The sequence below is a fragment of the Pleuronectes platessa genome, chromosome 12, assembly GCF_947347685.1.
Source record: "Pleuronectes platessa chromosome 12, fPlePla1.1, whole genome shotgun sequence".
Taxonomy (NCBI): Eukaryota; Metazoa; Chordata; class Actinopteri; order Pleuronectiformes; family Pleuronectidae; genus Pleuronectes; species Pleuronectes platessa.
Window position 1 is genome coordinate 20,761,975 of NC_070637.1, and position 21,338 is coordinate 20,783,312.

Here is a 21,338-nt window from a genome sequence, read left to right on the forward strand (position 1 = left end):
GTTCAGAACCCATTTTCAGCCTAATGCTCAATAACATGAGCAAAGGGACACTTGCATGTATTTTTGATCACCATCAGAGGGAGCCAAATCATTCAAGATACAACACATCGAAACTCACACGATGATTTCCAGTGTGTCACCTCCAGTCAATGTCTTAACCAAATACCAGCTGCACATTGAAGGAAAACAGAGAAGTGATGAGTTCAAAGTCTATTGTCCTGTCCATAATATAAAATCCACTGTGCTTTATGATCTGTACATGCAAGTGTTTGAAGATGGCAACTTGAACCACTTCAAATGCTGTATTTCTTGTAGAGCCTTACTACACTGTGGCAAGTGTCTTGTGGGTATTGGGGTTAATGGGGGTGGGAGTTTACCACATCTATGTTTGTTTCCCAACCCACATCAAGTCTGTAAACCACAAATAACATATTCGAATTTAAGTTGCTTTGTTTGTGAGGGCTATTGATTTTTGTGGATGCATCCAGAAATAAATAATTCAAACGATGACATGTTCTTTGAGTATACCAACGGAAACGTACGCAGATGATGCATATTAGAGAGCTTTGGATAATGTTGGAAGGATGATGAAGGTATCAAACATGTTTTGTCACCCTTGAAATATGTTATTTCTTCTCTTAGTAGCTTCAGGCTTCCTCAGCTCTCAGTCTTCAGTCGTATTCACTCGCACTGGAAACATCAGAGCTGCACTGGATCATCATGAAGCGACTGCAGAGACGTGAACACAACATCTGGCTTTAAAAATCACTAAGTCTTTTTTTTTTATAAGATCCAGAAGAAACTTTTTAATGTAAATTTCATGTAAATATGTCGTTGGTTTTATTCTATTTGTGTCACTGTTTCTGTTCTGTTTGTGTTTTTCCTCTTGATCTTTATAAACACTACACCAAACATAGACTAATTGAAATGAGCTCAAACATGAAATCATTATCATGACCTACATTTACAAAACATAATTTAACCGGCTGAACTTGTTTCTTACCTTCGGCTTGTTTCTGTTCTGAACATCTTCTCCAAGCAGACGAAGGTGCAGCTTTTTTACGTCTTGGAAGTGTCACAGGAAATTTCACTGTATTTTTCACTGAAGGTTTTTCACTTGATGTTTCCCTGGATGATTAACTTGATGTTTCACTTGAGCTTTCACTGGATGTTTCCCTGGATGTTTCCCTGGATGTCTCACTGGATATTTTACTTGATGTTTCACTTGATGTTTCATCGGATGTTTCACTGGATGTTTGACTGGATGTTTCACTGGATGTTTGACTGGATGTTTGACTGAAAGTTTTCCCGGATGTTTCACTGGATGTTTAACTTGATGTTTCACTGGATGTTTCCCTAGATGATCCACTGGATGTTTCCCTGGAGGTCTCCCTGGAGGTTTCACTGGATGTTTCACTGGATATTTTACTGGATGTTTCCCTAGGTGTTTCTTTTCTTTGAGCTCTGACCTTAATGCACCTCCAGTAAAGTGGGAGGGTCTTCAAAGATTGTAAAAGCATCAAGAGGATTCACCTCCTATCTAATTCCAGAAACCTACAAGTAAAAGCATTATACATTGTTGTACATTGGTTATTTGATAACCTGGTAAATAGAATTTGACTGAAGTATAAACAGGCCGCTGCTCATGTCTTTCACTTTATTTGTATTTCCTGTTCACATACAAGAGAGTAGCGTTTTGTTAGGAGATACTTGTGCGCATGCGCAAGGTGTGAGCTTCCTCACGTATAACAGTGCTGTGGAGCTTTATGGGCTCCACCAGGAAATCATAAACATGACCCACCTTTACAAAACATAATTTAACTGGCTGAACTTGTTTCTCACCTTCGGCGTGATTCTTTTATGAGTATTTTCACGGATCAGACGAAAGTGCAACTACAACTACTTTTTTACGTCCTGGACGTTTCACTGGAAATTTCACTATGTTTCACTCTATGTTGAACTTGATGTTTTACTGGATATTTCACTGGATGTTTCACTTGATTTTTCCCTGGATGTTTCACTTAGTGTTTCACTTGATGTTTCACTGGATGTTTCGCTGGACGTTTGACTGGATGTTTTACTGGATGTTTTACTGGATGATCCACTGGATGTCTCCCTGGATGTTTTGCTTAATGTTTCACTGGATGTCTCCCTGGATCTCTCCCTGGATGTTTCCCTGGATATTTTACTTGATGTTTCACTGGATCTTTCACTGGATGTTTTACTGGATGTTTCACTGGATGCTTCACTTGACGTTTCACTGGATGTTTCACTGGATGTTTCCATGGATGTCTCCCTGGATGTCTCCCTGGATGCTTCACTGGATATTTTACTTGATGTTTCACTGGATGTTTCACTGGATATTTTACTGGATGTTTCCCCCGATGTTTAACTTGATGTTTCAATTGATGTTTCACTGGATGTTTCACTGGATGTTTCACTGGATGTTTGACTGGATGTTTCACTATATGTTTCCCTGGATGTTTCACTGGATGTTTCCCTGGATGATCCACTGGGTGTTTCCTTGGAGGTCTCCCTGGAGGTTTCACTGGATATTTTACTTGATGTTTCACGGGATGTTTCATTGGATATTTTACTGGATGTTTCAGTGGATGTTTACCTGGATGTTTATTTTCTTGAGCTCTGACTTTAACGCCCCTCCGGTAAAGTCGGAGGGTCTTCAAATATTGTAAAAGCATCAAGAAGTTTCACCTCCTATTTAATTCCAGGAACCTACAAGTTAAAGCATTATACATTGTTGTACATTTGTTATTTGATAACCTGGTAAATGGAATTTCACTGAAGTATAAACCTGCCACTTCTCATGTCTTTCACTTTATTTGTATTTCCTTTTCACATAGAAGTGCAGTAGCGTTTTGTTTGGAGATACTTGTGCGCATGCGCGAGGTGTGTTACTTCCTCGCGTCTAACGTTGCCGTGGAGTGGGCTTCTCTCTGAAGTTAGTTTACCATTGGACGGTTGGAGGGAGTTAGGTTGTCCAAGACTATTTTCAGATTTGCGAACGCTTTGTTTTATTCTTAAAAATAAAATAAGGTGATTTCACTGTCTTTTCTCAACAAATACACAAATCAAACAAAGGTCTCACAAACCTGACTCTGTGTTTAAATCTGAATTCAAATGCTCTGGGTTCATCTGAGTCTAATTAAAAAATACAGTGTTTTCACAAATGACATAAAAGACTCTGGGTCAAATTATATAATATAATCTGGGTCTGTGTTTTAAAGTTTTTTTCTAGTCCAGGCTAGACTCTGTGAAAGATGTGGCATGTCTCCTTTTTGTGTGTTTCTCACAAATGAAATAAAAGTTTCACTCATCAGAGGCATTATAATAAAAACAGTGTCATCGTGTATAAAATAAAGGTCTCACAGATCTGAAGATTTAAAAGAGCATCGAGACAAAAAAAGATGTACTATTATTATAATGTAATTATTTATAAGAAAGTGTTTATTGGTTAATCTAGTCCAGGTTTGACAAATCTAACATGTGGTTTTTGACCTGTTGTTGTGGTCTGGATGGTAAAATCCGTGTCATCATGTATAAAATAAAAGGTCCAAAAGATCTGAAGCTGTGTTTTAAAAAATAAGTATCGTTATTATAATGTAATAATTTATAAGTAAGTGTTTATTAGTAAATCTAGTCCAGGTTTAACCAGTATACCTGGTGGTTTTAGGCATGTTGTTGTGGTCTGATGGTGAGAATACTTTCAATGCCACTGGTGATAAATGAAATAAAGGTTCCACAGGAGGTGAACGTGGATTTTCCTTCGAACCCTTTTTTCACAAAAAGATAAAACCATCCGACTCTCGACCATCGATCGCATAAAAGGGAGTCGACATGTGAACGTGCCTCCACCCGTCGAAGCACAGACTAACTTCAGCCTCTCGTCGGTGCGGCAGCGCGTTAGAGAGACTCACAGGAGTGAACCAGCGAGCCACCGAACCACCGAGCCAGGGACCCAGCTGAGATGTCGGAAAGCGGGAGCCAGGAAGCCGACGGGGCCCCGAACGGCAGCGGGGAGACACGGCCCCCTCGACCGCCCGTGGGCAACAGAGTGACCGTGGTGCTCGGGGCGCAGTGGGGCGACGAGGGCAAAGGGAAAGTTGTGGATCTGCTGGCACAGGACGCGGACATGGTGTGCAGATGTCAGGTTGGTGTTAGCTCCTCCGTGCCGCCGTCATTTGTCAGGCTAGTTACCGGGAAATCGCCACCCCCTCTCCGCAGCAGCAGCAGCGCAGGCACCGTCCAGCACCGGAACACCGCGGCGCCAGGTTGGGGTGTCAGACCCGGGGAGCGGCTAACGTGGAACCGGCTAGCTAAGCTGCTGAACCCCGGGGTCTGCGTGCTGCTCCCGCCGTGTGTGTTTTGCTAATGTCACCTTGAATTCTCCGCTAGCTGCTTCCCGGAGCCTCGCACCTCCAGCGCTGCGGGGAGTCGTCTCCTGTCGTGTGCACATGACGAGGAGGACGAGAGCGGCGTCTTCTGCCTGAAGTGACCGAGAGCATCACCTCGCACGGCGGCTTCAGTCCGGCCACTGCCCCCCTCCCTCCCCCGCGTAACAGCAGGAAGCCTCGCTAGCAAACATGGACTCGAACCGCAAACAGCCTGAATTCATTCAAGTCTGAACTGTTCAGTACATGATGAGTTCCATTAATTAGAGTTGATTGTCTCCTCCAGTATCTGGGATGACAGCTTCCTGACTCCCTGTCGGCTCCATTACACCGATCAGGCAACAATTAGACACTGGTTTATAAACAAGAACTAATGGGTTTGTTAATGAGTAATACATTATTTATTACAGCTTTTTAAGAACAGACACAACGATTCATGGATTAGTCAGTCCACAATTACTAATTAATCATTTAATAATCCCACACGTTTCTTCTGGAGAAAACAGGGAAAAGATGAATAAAGTCAGTAATTCATTGATAAGAGCTTTTTAAAAAGGTTTCCTAAAATCCTCCTCTGGTGAGTCAGTAATAGTCACAGGCATTTTGGATGAATAACACAGAAAGGACAGGAAACCTATGGCTGGTGTGTTGTTTTATGGCCTTGAGGAAAATACAGATTTTCTCCTGAGCTTATTCTATTTTGAGCGATGAGCAAAGTGCCACAACCTGGCAACCCAAACATAACTCATATTAACAACTTAAAGATCGACAAAGCAACAGAAGTGCCCATTGGGTGTTTTTTAATCTCTTATGTTACCGTGTCCTGTTGAAATCCAGTGTTTTGATAATAATAACACGGCTGTGAGTTAATAAGCACTTTGGTTTTAATAAGCCTCGAAGGTTTCATACTCAAATGTTTTTATTTGGCTTGAAAACAGTTTTCGTCCTGATCCTGCAGGCTGCCCCCCCCCCCCCCCACACACACACACAAACTGTAGATGTGTGTTCACCACACGCAATGTCCTGCTCTGCCAGTTCATGCACTGGAACAGGCTGGGCGGGGACGTGGTGCAAAACAAGATAAGTGACAACATGCGTTGATAACCAACCAATGACGCTGGTTGTCAAAACCAAGTGGAACACCTGGTTTGAGGGAATGTGCACAGTGACAGTTCGTCTTTGAGGGATCACCAACGTCTTCAGTAGTCGCTGCGACACACAAAGCGTCTGATGAAATGCTCTCGAGGCTCAAAGCACATCCACTCCAGAGGGGAGTGGTTTTAAAAGTTAATACGGTCAAATTGACTGGATCGTAACCTTATGTCTTGGCATCGCTTTATGTCTGGGCACCGCTCAGCTGAGTTCAGTTTGGCTGACAGCACTATGCAGTTCATCCTGTTCTTGCTGCTGTGGAGTCTGTACATGTTCTGTGGGGAAACACTCTTCTGACAGTGGAATCAAAACTCATCTGCGCTGCGGAAATAAGCTGTGAGCCAAAACCTGCTTGCTCGGTTCTTTATGCCTCCAGCAGTTACAGAGCAGATTTATCATTCATTTGCAGTCAAGTCTTTTTTGCCACCTATTGAATCTAAGTTTATTGCCCTCTCTCCTCTTTTGCTCTATTTTGGTCTCCACCAACTCCTGAAGGAAGTTTCAGGCTCTTTGCTGCGTTCAGGAACAACATGTTACCCAAACAGTTAACTTGGGTTTAAACAATTATTGTTGTGATACATTTTCTGCTATGCCTCTTGCGGAGACACACAATATAAAATCGGTGACGAATTTTTAAACATGAAATCAATGAATAAAGGAACCAGGTTAAACTTACTGATGTTGAGGTGGTTGTTCTCAGTTGTAAAATAAAACTTTCTTGCTGTAATTTGAAGTGAGTGTAAGGTCAACAAGTGAGAGATAGAGCGAGAGCACCCGGAGCCGTAAACAGCTGTTTCTATGAGCCTCCCCAGCTCTCAGAGAGATGTCAGTACTATGGTGAAGATCCTCAAACTGTAGTGACAACACCAAGTTAATAAGTTATCAAGTCTTTGAAGTTTGGGATCCGATCTTTAACGATGAACTTTCATATTTTAGCATTTGCAGGAACGGGAGCTGCCACTGTTGCGGATGAACCTAAACAGTGACTCATTCTCCACACATCGATGTGTTTACAGTGTGACATCGTCAACATGTCATTCCTGTTGTAATCCTAATATTTATACAATGAGCTCAAACTTACAAAGCTGAGAGGAGCTGCAGTTTCAGGGAGGATTCTCTGTAGGTGTGTTACTATGATGACCACTCTCACATTGTTATGGTGAACTATCAGTTAAAGCTTCGTCAAAGTTTGAGCTTTCTTTCGGAAATGGGCTCCATCATAGTTTACTCAGTTCGTTGAGTTACTTTTGGGTCGTGTGAAAAATCAGATTGATTTGAAAAGCTTGTTTGTTTGTGTGTCAGTGTTTACTGACCTTAAATGAGTGACCCCAATAGTTTCACTTCTACTTCTAATCATTTTAAAATGTATATGATTGTTGTGTTGTGCGTTTTTTGTCCAGTGGAAACAGTGAGAGGATATTGACATGTAACAAATGTCGATATTGATCAATCATTTTGAATCACAGCCTCTAATCTATAAGGATCTGCTGCATTTGATCAAAATTATCAAAATTATCAAAATTAAATATCATTGACTGAAATAGGATGAAACAAGCAATTTAAATTCATCACTTTGACTTTTCTTCGAACAAAATGATTTATTGAGGAGATAATCCACAGATTTATCAATTAAGAAAATCAATATTTCTTTCCTCCTTTAAACCACCTTCATTAGCATCTGTCATAATACACCCAGTCTTCTACTTATCCCATCCCAGTCTGTATTAACTCTGTAAAGTCAGATGCCCGATAGTTGTGTCGGTCGATAACAAGTTGGCATAACAGACATTCTCCTGAGCTTCTTTATTTCCTCATGTAAAAATATCCACAACGTCTCCTCCATACGTTACAGTATGTTAGTGTGTATGTGTGTGTGTGTTTGTGTGTGTGTTAGTTGGGGGCGTGTCGATGTGGGACTGTGGGCTGAAGTGCTGCAGCTGATAGCATTGATCTTTTTATAAAATAGGCTTTGCCAGCATTCTTGCTCGGTGTAACTTACGGCTTGGATGTCTCCTTTCCTAAAAGTCCGAGTTGGGGTTACGGTGTGTAGCTGCAAAACGTCTCAGGACACTAGTGGCACGATCGTATAGAAAATAATTATGATGCTTCACCACGAATAAAACAAACTGATGTTTTTCCACAGATCGGAGAAAGTGCATGTTTCGATCTTCAGGAGTTTCTTCTTGTGACGAATGAATACATATTTTAGAGGCAGTTGACAAAAACCTAGTACTACATGTTCTGGAGTCTTGTTCGGACAAAGTGAGCAGTTTTAATGTGTTGAGTTATTATGGATTCTTCTTTAACGTCCTGAGACATTTTAGAGGCAGAATATTGAATTAATCAATCTAGAGAATAAGCGACAGCTGGAGAAATCAAATAATCTGCCAGGAGCCACAGAAAGGTCGATGAACTGTGAAAACACGGAATGATTTTCTTGCCACAGTCATTTTTTCTGAGATATTACTCAACTACAGAGCTGAATGAACCAAAGGGGAAGTAGAGTTCAGATTCCTGAAATAACAGAATCAAGAGGATGCCTGTAACTGCACAATGCTCCAAGAACAAAGTTTCAGTGGTCCCTAAAAAGTCTAAGATCTAATAATATGAATTTTAGAACGACAGGTCTTAAAAATGTATTCCATTATGGAGTTAATCACTTTTATAAAGTTAAACTTCAGACCTGCTTTTAAATGTGTTTTGGGGGAAATCACGCTTTAACAAGAAAATGACACAATAAATTCAGAAAAAATGAAAAACACACGGATTTTCCTCCATATCCTTAGATTTTTAATAGTCTCAAATATAACTTGCTGTAACCTGAAGCGTATCTGGATTAAAAGCTTTGAAACAAGCACATCAAGTTATGTCCTGCCTGTAGGTGTACATTTTTCCAAGAAGCCCTGTTGTGTTTACATGACGAGTTAAGCCAGTATTTTGTGTTTGTTCGCCAGGAGACACTTAACTTGCCATTTGTTGTGTCATAACAATAATACACAGTTTTGTGGAAGCACTGGACTTGGGTGACTATGGAGAAGTTTGCTGAAACCAAGCCTTGGTTATTGCAGTGTTTGTCCTTTCACTGGACATTTAGGTAAATAGAGTTTGTATGCATGAAGGTATTTGGATTCTTAAACATACTAAATGTAGCTTTGTTCTAACTTGAAGATCCCGTGAAGCAGCATAGGATCATGGGAGATGTCTTTGTCCTTCATTTCTTGACCCATGATCCTCTTGGGTCACCTTCCTCCCCCTGTGGATCTACGCTTAACTTGGGGAGGTTTGGTGACACAATACGCTGAGAACGTCAATGAATAGTCGTGATCCATTACGAGGGAACAATCCAAGTTGTGGGAAGACAAACAGACGACTGGCTTTGATTTCTTGTTTAAACATTATTCGATGTGGTTGCCAAGGGCTCGAACTTGAGACCTTGAGCCTATTCAGGAGGCGGTTTCTGTTTTCACCAGGTGACCCGGCTGCTCGGAGACACGGCGCCATACATACGCAACACACACGTTTTGATACAGGATAAAGAATTCAATCTGGCCGTCAATCAATGAGCACAAAGGTGTTGACTAGAGTGCTCCTTGTGTTTGAAAAGTGGTTACCAGCCAACATTTGGGAATTTAACGGTTGCTGTGCCACTCAGGGGCTGAGGAAACAAGCTGTAAACACATCTGACAGCTGCTAAAGGCTCCAGTAGTTCACCATCTAGATGCTAACTACTGGTTTTCAGAGCTTTTAAGCTAATAACCCCTGGTTGCTGCAGATGAAAACATTTGAAAGCCATGAATCCAAAGCAAGGTACTGAAAAGTCGCAGTAAAGCTTTATTTTCTGGGGACCAACTCATATCTGCTCTTCGATTCCAAAGCTGGGGAAAGTCAGACCCAAGGTGATCCGAGCTCAGATCGGGTCTTGATCCATCAAAGCCAACAGGAAACTCTCGCTTTATTCTGAAAGAGGTGTTAGAAAAAACTTCCATCTGTCTGTCATGCAGAATTCGTATCAGACCCTTGAGTGAAACAAACCACAGGCCAAGCGTTTGAGTACCAGAAGTTGAGCTTCACGTGATAAGAAGCCGATCATGGGACCGACTGAGAAGTGGAGTTAGGTTCTGTGGGGGGTGGGTCGGATCGTAAATGTAGCTAAAAAAGAGAGGCATCTGCCCCCCCGGCTGCTCCCCCCCTCTCCACCTTCAGGGTACTGCCGTGGCCAGGAATAACTCCATGTGGTCGAGGCACATGCTGAGCTTCATTTATATCCACAGGGTGAGGAACACATCCCGGTCACGGGACGGCCTAAGTTGAGTCGGCACCTCAGGTAGTGAGCTGTGACGCAAGCTGCAGAGGCATGAATGGACCTGCAGCTGATATCATCGCCACGGGAAAAACAAAAAACAAGCAGCATCCACATTACAGCACCCGCCAACACAGTGTCAGTGTCTGTGCCTGTTCGAACACTCAGCTCCCATCGGGCAGTGGACATGATCAGGACGTCCCAGACAACAGAGAACATTTTAACAACTTACCAACTCTACCTTTAACAAGCATGACTATGTGATTCTGAAAACACTGGAATGCATTGATGTACTGCATGATTTGGACTGCAACTGACTGTCATAGTCCAAAGTTCACATGTTGCTCAATGTGTTGTCTTCAGATGTCTTATTTTGATCAACCATCTAAAAGTTGACCGAATTTATATTGTTCTTCTCCAGTTAATGATCTCACACAGGGCTAAACTCTACAAGTCACAGTCACCCATACACACACACACATTCTTACAGTGCGTGTGTAAGGACTTGAAGTTGGGTTTTAGTGTCTGGACACTTGCAGACTGGAGGATCCGGGGATCGGACCACTGACCTTTCACTTCCTGAGCCTAAAAATATATCCAGTAAAAACATCAACTCCAATAAAACTATATCTATAATTGTTGCTATCTCAAGAAACAAAAAGTTCAGTACATGTCAATGCTTATGCTTTGTGGAAGCAGGGTGAGAAAGTATAACACATAATTAATCAACCTCTATTTGTAAAATGTTTTGTTGTTTATGAAGTGTTTCAGGCCCTCGCACGATTTCATCACATATTGTGTTGAGCGCTGGAGGCTTAGAGGCTGAAGTTTACTGACAATGAAGAAACACAGTCAGTCCTGGATTATTTAGATTATTCTTTATGTGGTGGAAGGAGCAGCAGTTCTTGACAAGACATGTCCTTGGTTAGAAGGTTAGTCACCCTCATGTTCAATCCACAGCACCGACTCCCTTTGACCTGTCCTCTGCTGAGCCACGTGTCAGTTGGTTTACACTGGAGCGAGGCCTTGAGATGGGAGTGCTCAGTGAGCAGGCCTCTTCCAGGCTGCAGCACAGGGTTACAGACACAGACCACTGACAGAGTGGGTCGGCCGATTGTGTATTTACTTGTTGCTGCTCGCCAAACTATTCGTCCTGCCTGCCAGCGCCATCAAGCCTAAGTCGCAGCGCCTCCATCGATCTCATTCCTCTGTGTGTTTCTGCTTGTCCCCGCTCACGGCTCTCTCTTGTGTCTCTTGTCTCTCCTTCGCAGGGAGGGAACAACGCAGGACACACCGTGGTGGTCGGCTCGGTGGAGTACGACTTTCACCTCCTCCCCAGCGGCATCATCAACCCCAAGGTCACTGCCTTCATTGGTGTGTAACGTGCACCGATGCAAGCACGCAGAAACACTAAAACTCAGTCTGACACACACACACACACACTCACACACACATCGTTCCAAGGCCATCTTTCCTTCCTCTTGTCGATGCTCGTCATCACTGTTACAGCTTCCATTTTGACGACTGCTCCAGTGAGTGTGATTGTCTTGACTCGGAGCCAGACTGCAGGCTTCGCCTCAGCCACTCATCTGCAGTAACTTCATTAGCTAATGGCGTCTTGCTCTTACTTTCTGTCTCCTGAGCTTCCACATATCCACATGTATAGATACTGGACGTGATCTGTCGATATTTAATCACATTTCAGCTTTTTTTTTCCTCTTTTGATTTACGACACATCGATGTTCCTCTGCAGGCACAGTGGGTGAAATATGAATTGCACTTTAGTCGATGGTGTTTCGCCACATGGATCCTGTTCCTCCATTTATTAGTATTTTTTTTATTTTAATGTGTAAAAACAATAGAAACAGGAGGAGAAGTTTTGTTTAAATATAAAAATGCAACTAAATATTGATCAAATATTTTTTATTCAGTATCTATTCCTTGAATTTCCCTCTGATGGGGGTGTGGTTTTGAGGAACCACTGACGGATGCTAATGACCCCCCGAGGACTGTTTCACGATCCCTTGGCTTTACCTCTCACTCCATCATCAGATTATATATCTATATCTATATCTGTCCAATACTTTGGTTGATAACCAGACTGAGATACTGAATATGGTAAACACATAATCAAAGAGTAAAAGAATAGGTGCTGGTTATGGCAGTGAAGTAAACTGAGGATAAGATCACCACACATTAAACTCCAGTGATTTTAACATTTCAACCACACTAACATCCTTAAGTCAGGTGTCAGATACTGCCCTGTGTACCCGGAGGTGATCCATGTTAGCATTTAGCTCAAAGTACTGCTGGGCCTAAGAATCCACTCAGTTCAGTGCTCTGTATTCATACTCAGTTTTATTTTAAATCTATCAGTGTTTTACTAATGTAGACGAGAAAATCAACAGAGTTATATACAGGTATCAACGTTTTCTGTCGCTATGATAGATTTCGTGCAGGCAGATTCCAGAGAGGGGTCATCCTGCAGAGCACCACTTTAGATGTCCTGCTCCTTCACATTCCTGCTGGGCTCCTCTGTTGGGTCCTGTCTCGATTGGACCTGAGCGAGCAGAGCCTGCAGCAGACACGACCCGACAGAGGAGCCCAGCGGACAGAGCATTCTGCAGAGAGGCCTCTGATAGTCACGTAGCCTCAGGGTGTGGAGCTACACTATGTCTGTTCTTCTCTTAGAAGCCTTTTGCCCTTTTCACAGAAAGACTTATGGGGATCGACCGGCAGAGCTGGCTCCAACTACTCAATTAAGTCCAGCTGGCTAATTATTTTAATAAAATATGGCAAGCTGCTGTAGAGAGGGATGTGAGGAGCGCCTGCTGCCACTGCCACAGACTAGCAGCTCCTGTGTGTGTGTGTGTGTGTGTGTGTGTGTGTGTGTGTGTGTGTGTGTGTGTGTGTGTGTGTGTGTGTGTGTGTGTGTGTGTGTGTGTGTGTGTGTGTGTGTGTGTGTGTGTGTGTGTGTGTGTGTGTGTAAATAATAATAATAACCGATGACAAAACGTATTAACTGTTATTCCAGCGACACAGGACGTCCTCATCAGAACACAAACATATGATAAGGTTCTAAAATGTGGTGATTAGACAAGACTAAGACTAAGACAACATGCTGATTACATGCATCTGCCATGACAAGCCATTAAGCCAAGTAATGAAATATACACTCTTTATATTGAGATGTATGTACTTCAAATATTTATCTAAAAAATATATTCCTGATAATACTTGTCAAAACTTACTTTCACTGAAGTAAAGAGTCTTCTTTACAACTGGTCACAACTCATGGATGTATTTATATCAACCTTAAGAAGAGGGTCATAAGTCAATGCTTGTTTTTTGGGGGATATCAAACTGAAAAAGTTCAAACCATGTTAAATGAAATCACATGTAACGGGTGCATCTCCATACACAACCATCAAACTCTGTCTTCCCCCGTTTCCTTTGTTTTTTAGGCAACGGTGTGGTGATCCACCTTCCAGGCCTGTTTGAGGAGGCAGAGAAGAACGCACGCAAAGGGAAGAGTGAGTAAACAGTTGTTGAACACACATTTACACACATCTACACACATAACAACAAGAACAACAAGCCAGCGCTGTGTGTTTGTGTGTGTAGGTCTCCAAGGCTGGGAGAAAAGGCTGATCATCTCAGACAGAGCACACATTGGTAAGTTCTCCTCCCCGGTTCGGTTTCTTAAAAACTTTGTGTGAATGTTTGAATGTGTGCATGCAAACAAAGTGTGTGTGTCGGTGTGAGCCCTGCTTTTTTCTCGAGGTGTGTGAGAGTGTGTGTCCCCTCTCTCCCTCCTCCGCAGTGTTTGACTTCCACCAAGCTGTTGATGGTGTTCAGGAACAGCAGAGGCAAGAGCAAGCAGGCAAGAAGTAAGAAACCAGTTGCTTTGAAAATGGGTGCCACACACACACACACACACACACACACACACACACACACACATGCGTCGTTTTAGTGGAGTGTAAATCAGCACCTTTTACACTTTATGGTTACATTCTTCATATAAAGCAAAGCATATCCATCTACATACATATTGTCTAAACTGTCCTCTGTGGGTCAATGTTAACATATTTACATTCACATAACATACCGTATATATGTTCAATTAATGACGGAAAATAGAACGACGTTATCCATTCTTCATTTGCACTCACATTTATCTTCATCTCCTGTATGTAGATGAGTTTATTGTGACACACACACACACACACAGACACACACACACACACACACACACACACACACACACACACACACACACACACACCTATAATCTAAGCACTGCTCTGCCTGAAGGCTCCTCAGACTGAGTGTATCAGCCCTGGAGCAGGTGGAGCTAATGAACCGACAGATAGACGAGCGCTTCTTTGTCTCCAGGAGACTGGATAAACCAGTGTGTTCCCTTGTCCGGGTCACATTGTGACACACACACTACACAATGACATTTCATTTATCTAATCCACACTGTGACACACGACACAAATCTGTGACAACGACATAAATCTCATTTATCTAATCCAGGTCAGAGTCACTGTATGTTTCAATCTACACGATTTGAACACTATTTAGTTTGAATACTTTGTTAGTCCAGGCAGTAATTCATGTGCAGGATGTTTAGCTGAGCCTGAGGAGTGTTTAGAATATTAAACTCAACGGAACCCGACTCTAGTGTGTGTGTGTTTGTGTGTGTGTGTGTGCGTGTGTTAGAGAAAGAGAGAGAATGCATTTTCACTAGTGTGTCATTATAATTGTTGTCTTATTGCTGTAGATAACCTGCTGTTGGAACTCAGAGCACAGAACAGTCAGGATTTATATCAATCAAAGATATAAGAGACTTGTACCAGTTTTGTAAACCTGCACATTCCAGTTCTGTCAACAGCTCTCGGGATTAATTAAAGTGCAAACGTTGGTGTTTTGTGTATTTAGTCAAAACTGTGTTGACTCTTCATTCACACCCTGAACTGCTGATCGGACACTGCTGCTGCTGCTAATGATGAAACCAAATAAACCCCAGAGGATCTTTGGCCGTTTTCCACTCTGTAGTTTGCGTGTGGTGTGTGTAGATTCTGCTGTGCCAAGACTTTTCCTTTTTATAGGTCAAGTTAAAAAAGGGACACGTTGAGTGTGTCATATGTAAAATGGTTAACTGCTTTAACGGGTTATGTACATCGATCTTTTACTCTGTCGTGCATAAAGGGAGCAAACCAGCAGGAAAAAGTATAATTCAAGGTAATAAATCAGTGTGAAGATTTTTAATGTCTGCCTGATTTTGCTGACGTTAAAAAGTCTGATGTAGAATCTACATGTTTCTATCCTAAAGTCATATTTAAACTACTGCTCATTTTTAGTGTTTTACAGTAATGTGTGAATGAAAAAAGAAGAAGCATGTTGTAGATTGAGATCACTCACCAGCACTGCTTCTATTTTTATTCTCTTCCCTTCCTCCTCTCTTGGCCCCGCCCAGTCTCGGGACCACTAAGAAGGGGATTGGTCCGGTCTACTCGGCCAAGGCTGCACGCAATGGTCTCAGGATATGTGACCTGCTGGCTGACTTCACTCACTTCTCTGAAAGGTCTGTGCCAATCCACAGGATCTCTGGGTCTAAGTGAATTAAAGTGTGTGTGTGTGGGAAAGTGCTTCAAAGACCTCTGGGCAATGTGTTAAGATATTATTATTATTAACTTATTAAATCTGATGTAATTGATTATCCTATGACTCAGCATGCCCCTTTCCCTCGATGAAACTTTGCCTTTATTTTGACGGGAACAACTCCACTTTGAAAAACAGCCCGACAATAAAACAACACAGCAACTGGTGAAGAAGAGAGCTGCACAAACAAAACCTTTGTTATCTAAATAAATTGGCTAGTCAGTCCTTAAACTGTGGAATCAAATACCAAATATCACTGTTACGCTACATGTACACCAATATGTTTGCACATTTTTGTGCCTCCTGTGTTTGAATCATTTACAACACGATGTATCTTATTATTTCAGGTAGTGGAGTTAATGACTGAGAAGAAGTTATTAAACTGATCGATGATTCGTGTTCCAGGTATAAATCATTGGCCCGGCAGTACAAGTCGATGTACCCCACTCTGGAGATTGACATAGAGGGAGAGCTCCTCAGATTAAAGGTAATAGAAATACAACAGAAGAAGAATTCTGGAAACTTGAGTGTCCTTTGTGTAGTAACCTGTGTGTGTTGTTTAGGATTATGTTGAGCAGATCAAGCCCATGGTGAGAGACGGAGTGCACTACATGTACGAGGCTCTTCATGGTCCTCCAATGAAGATCCTGGTGGAAGGAGCCAACGCAGCGCTGCTGGACATCGACTTCGGTCAGTTCATGTGTGCACATTAATCACGCCTTACTCTTAACTTCCTTGGTTTCTTATATTTGCCAATGATCCTTGTGATGCTCAGACACCTTCCTTGTGCTAACCTGACAATAAATGTAATTTCTTATTGTATCAGCACCGTTCAGTGCATCTACACTGACCCAGTGATATTGCCCGGAAAACATTAAAGCTTTGTGATGCTCTTTACAAAAGCCTGCTTGGAGCTCAGACTAGGAATACCGGTAAGTCTGCTAACTGCTACTCACATGGCATCCAGGCTTCACGTGCACGCTCACAAGTTACAACCACTCAACGCCACCTGTCTGTGCATGAGCACGAGGGCACCCTGTGTCGGCAGTCCGGCAGAATGACAGAGTAAACATTAAAACCAGAAACGCTCACGAAAAAGGTTGATGTTTGAAAATGTGACAATATTTCTCCCAAGATAACGAAACCTCAAACTGAACTTGCTCATATTCTCTATATTTTAATTAGTTACTTTAACAGAGCAGATTAAAGCAACAACTTTAAAACTTTTTTAACCTTAAAATATCAGCTTAAAAAACGAGTTTGATGTTTCTCTGACTTGGAGCAGGGAGAATGTTTCCTCTCTCATTCCCACTCCTCACCCTCAACGTACTTCTCTGTGTGACTTTGGTGAGTGGATACGATCTCCTGTGAGAAGTATTGACCTGAATGATATCAGCTGCAGTTGTCAGAATCAAGCACAACAACTTTAAAAGTAATTGTAGATCAGTTAAAAAGACTCCAATTTCTCCAATATTCAGCCAGGAAAGTTTTAAACTGAATAATTCTTAACAGAGTTTGATGGATTGTTACAGTGGCAGCTTTTCTGGTTCAGGAAGCCGGGGATCATGGGTAATATCCTCGTTTCACTGGTGTTTCAGCTCACTGAAGAGATTGACGGACTGGTTTTTATCTCTACAAAAAAAACAACTTTCCCAGAGAACGATGGATGTGTGAGAGCGGTTGTCCCCTCAGGCCTGTCCTCAGGGATCGCTGTACACAAGGTTACCTGAGTGTTTTGACCTTTCAGATCATGGACAAGATTTTTTCTGTTGAACGAGTCCCAATTATCGAGAAGTCAGTTTGTCGAGTCGAGCTATTTCACCCGTTTGGTTGTTTGGATTTGTGTTAGTTTGGAAATTCTGGGACATTTTCACAGGTTGAATAGTTAAAGAATAAAAATAGTTCATGGATCTTGATGAAAAACTCCACCGCACTGGAGATTATGATGACATTGTCTGCATTGTTTTGTTGGCTCAGCTACAAGGCTTGTTGCACCTTGGTGGGGATTGTTTGCCACTGAGAGACTTTCCCGTTGTGTCAAGTTTTAGATTTTCCTCCTGGGACCACACCCAAAGTGTATTTGTCCTAATGAGGTGTGGTTGCAAACCTATTTATATCACTCGTTTCATTCAACAGGTGTAGACTCAATGCTGTCCAGTCACTGAAAGAAGAAGTAGGTCAGAGGTATCAATCCAGGCAGGATCAAGCTCAACTTTATCATGACAAGTGCAAAAAAACTTACATTTCTCCCTCGTCAAAGTCCTACTACAAAGACCTAGCACCAATCTGCTCTGCTCCTGCTCAAAACTGTTTAATTTATAGAGTAATATATAGAGCCCGATATCCCATATACGCCTCAGGAGGTTATACAGCCCCTTGGATAAGGAGAAACTCCCTGAAAATACATTTGAACGGTGAAAAAAAATTGTAGAAACCTCAGCAATTGCAGCGGAGTAGGAATTTGAGGACGCAAAGAAACATCCAGGTGCAGCTAAACAGATTTATGTCACATAACCTCCTGTACACCAAGGAGTATATGATCTGTTCAATGATCTGAGGTGTCAAATAAAAGAGCAGGAACTCTGTTTAGAAACCAGATTAAAAAAAAGTTCTGTAAACTGACGAGGGAAGAGGGTCCTGGTTAAGATGAGTCTGCTGCTCATCTGCACATAGTTTCCTGTTTGGTTTCTTCAGCTTCCTGCCGCACCGTCTGTCTCCAAACACTGCAGCTTCCTCCCAGCCGCTGGGCTCCATGTCTGCCTGCTTCATGTCGTGCTTGTAGAAATCCATGAAGCACAGACGTGAGCGACCAGTAGTCCTGGAACCCGCTGACTCCAGCCGGCTGCCCGTCCAAGTCATTTGAAGTGGTCACTTACTTAGTACCACAGTCGTCTTAATGTTCCGGGGAGTTCACAGATCGAAGCTTTGGAAACCTGTGATGCGGACAAACCTTTTTTCCACGTGTTTCTCAGCCAACATCTACAGCTCCACAGAATCTCATCAGTTCTCTTCTTCTTGTGTCTCTGCAGGGACGTACCCTTTCGTGACATCGTCCAACTGCACGGTGGGCGGGGTGTGCACAGGTCTCGGCATGCCACCTCAGAATGTCGGGGAGGTTTATGGTGTGGTCAAGGCGTACACCACCAGAGTGGGCATCGGAGCGTTCCCCTCAGAGCAGTGCAACGTGAGGACACACACACACACACACACACACACAAACACACACGCACACACGCACACCACACACACACACACACACACACACACACACACACACACACACACACACACACACAGACTTCCACCTCCCATCAGGATACAAACATGTGGAATTATTAAGTATAGACAATGTCAAGGATCTGGTTAAATGGTTGTGATTATTTCCATATAATCTTCAATCTAAGGGAATATCTTCACATGTTGAGAATCTGTGTGATGCAGAAAAGATTATACTACTACTTGTTAGAGCTTGATTTGAAAAAGAAAGTTGTTGGAAAGGAGAACTTGTTTTTCCTCCACTCTGCATAACGTCAACACAATCATGTGATTCTCACCTCCTCTATTTTCTGCTCACTGGAGTAAGGTCTGTTTTCAGACAGCGCCCCCCAGAGGAGGTTCAGCTTCAGTAAACTTTCATTTGTCAGGATCCACATGTATCTGCCTGTGACACCTGCTCACACTGACGCCTGAGCAAAGAGGCTGGTGTCTCATGACTGAATCACTGAAGTCGTGACACTCACACTGTCGGCTCTCGTTCGCAGGAGGTCGGCGAGCTGCTGCAGACCCGAGGCAAGGAGGTGGGCGTGACCACGGGCCGGAAGAGACGCTGTGGTTGGCTGGATGTGGTGCTCATCAAATATGCACACATGATTAATGGCTTCACAGCGTGAGTATGAAGCGGCTGTGTTGTGTGTCTGTTGATTCGAGCTTTGTTATGTTTTTTAAAATCGTCAATAATTAGGAACTTTATTTACAAATATATCCTTTAAAATAAAGTGCTGAACAAAAGAAAAACTAGATTAAAAGAGATTTGAACTACATATACTGTAAATGAACATTAAATGGTATCTTTGATTAAAAAGGAAACAGTAGAATTGGAAATAATATATAGATTTATGGACAAACAATTTGCTTTCTTACTTCATTTAAGGTAGACCAGTCCAGTTCAATGATTTACTGTGTTTGTAGGTTTTCTTAGTATTTCTCCGTCCCTCCTCTCTTTCAGTTTAGCGCTCACCAAGCTCGACATCCTCGACGTGTTCTCTGAGATCAAAGTGGGCGTCGCCTACAACGTCGACAACGAACCTATACCTCACTTTCCAGGTGAGTTTCCTGGAGTGGGACCGAAAGCTCCTTCTTGTCTAAGTGACAAAAATCGAGTTTTTCCTCTGCTTTGCATTTTTTTTTTTTTTTATGAAGATTGAAAATGTTCCCTTTCCACCCACACACTCACTAATGGTGTTGAGATGCAGTAGTTTTCATTCATCATCCAACTTCTCAGTGGATCTGGTCATTAAGTTTTGAAGTTAAGTCTCGACTGATGTTGGCAGATGCATCTCTAACTTTTTTTCTTAACCTCTCTTTCACCCACATCCAACTTCCTCTAGTCTGTATGACACTGTATTGAATGCTCAGTGTTAAGGTTGAGACCTATTGATAACCTGGCCTTCTCATTGGTCCTTTGCCAGCCAATCAGGAGGTACTGCAGCGCGTGGACGTCCAGTACGTGACGCTGCCCGGCTGGAACAGCGACACCTCGGCCACCAGAAGCTTCGAGGAGCTGCCTGACAACGCCAAGAAATATGTCCACTTCATTGAGGATCATGTGGGAGTGCCTGGTATGGAAGTTTGATTGATAAATGTTTGGAGACTCTATAGTTCCTTGATCAGGGAGTAAGGTTTTTAACACTTTCCTCTGCATCTCTGTTTCCTTCAGTCAAATGGATCGGAGTGGGCAAGTCTCGGGAGTCCATCATCCAGCTGTTCTAAACGGAGGGAGGGGCGGACACACAGCAGCGAATCAACTTCTTTCCCTCCCCCCCCCACCACACACACACAGCCTACCTACCTGTCTCTGCTCTGTGACAGAGAAACGACCACCACGTCTGTTCTTAAAGCCTGCGTGCCATCGGACTGTACCACGTCACGGACCGGTCCTCTCTGGGTCGGACTCCCCTCCCGGTTGAAGTGGTTCCCTCCGTCTCCATCTGTGTTTTTAACCGCCGTAAACCTAAAGGACATCAGTTCCGCTGTCGAAGTCCCTCTGTAATTTGTTGCTATTTATGTCGCAGCCATTTAATTTCAGACATTCACACTCAGCAACACCAGCTGCCCTCAGGTCTGAGAGAGGAGACGTGAGGGACACACACAGACAGGGGTCACTGCCCTGCAGGGACTGTCCACACACGTACGTTTGTCCGGTCAAACTTTGTCCAGGTGTATTTTATTTTTGTTGATCTATGCTGTGGTTTTAAATGCGCTGCGCCACATCCGGTGTGAATCAGTAAACAATCATGTCAATAGGTTTTAACTTCTTAACTCTTCAGATGCTTTGGACTTTATCCGCTTCGTGTTTGACTTTGCCAGGTGTACGACACATCCTGACTTGATAAAGGGATCCTTTAATATTTTACATGTGTTGGTGTTTGTTTTACACTTTGATTGCCTTTGCATTCACCCCCCCCAAAAAAAAATTTGACTTTCTAAATTTCCTGTAGCTTGTCACTTATCACTTTATCGTATCTTACAACCGGAATTGATTAATTTGTACTTTTCAGTGCATTGTTGAGAAGAATGAGGAAGACAAC

The 21,338-nt window shown here is 42.7% G+C and overlaps 1 protein-coding gene across 2 annotated transcripts; it reads left to right on the plus strand.

Annotated features, from left to right (window-relative positions):
* The first annotated feature begins 3,970 nt into the window (after window positions 1–3,970).
* On the plus strand, window positions 3,971–21,163 carry adss2 (adenylosuccinate synthase 2). Of its 2 annotated transcripts, XM_053436274.1 has the most exons (13): window positions 3,971–4,168; window positions 11,133–11,235; window positions 13,326–13,394; window positions 13,486–13,536; window positions 13,685–13,751; window positions 15,347–15,454; window positions 15,937–16,018; window positions 16,095–16,221; window positions 18,561–18,715; window positions 19,293–19,417; window positions 19,757–19,854; window positions 20,220–20,369; window positions 20,468–21,163. In XM_053436274.1, exons 1-13 carry the CDS (start codon window positions 3,986–3,988, stop codon window positions 20,518–20,520), a joined length of 1,371 nt encoding a protein of 456 aa, XP_053292249.1. In that variant the 5' UTR covers window positions 3,971–3,985; the 3' UTR covers window positions 20,521–21,163. The 2 variants fall into 2 exon arrangements, with proteins under 2 accessions (XP_053292249.1, XP_053292250.1); XM_053436275.1 differs by lacking the exons at window positions 3,971–4,168; window positions 11,133–11,235; window positions 13,326–13,394; window positions 13,486–13,536; window positions 13,685–13,751 and having other exon boundaries at window positions 15,879–16,018.
* The last annotated feature ends 175 nt before the right edge of the window (window positions 21,164–21,338 follow it).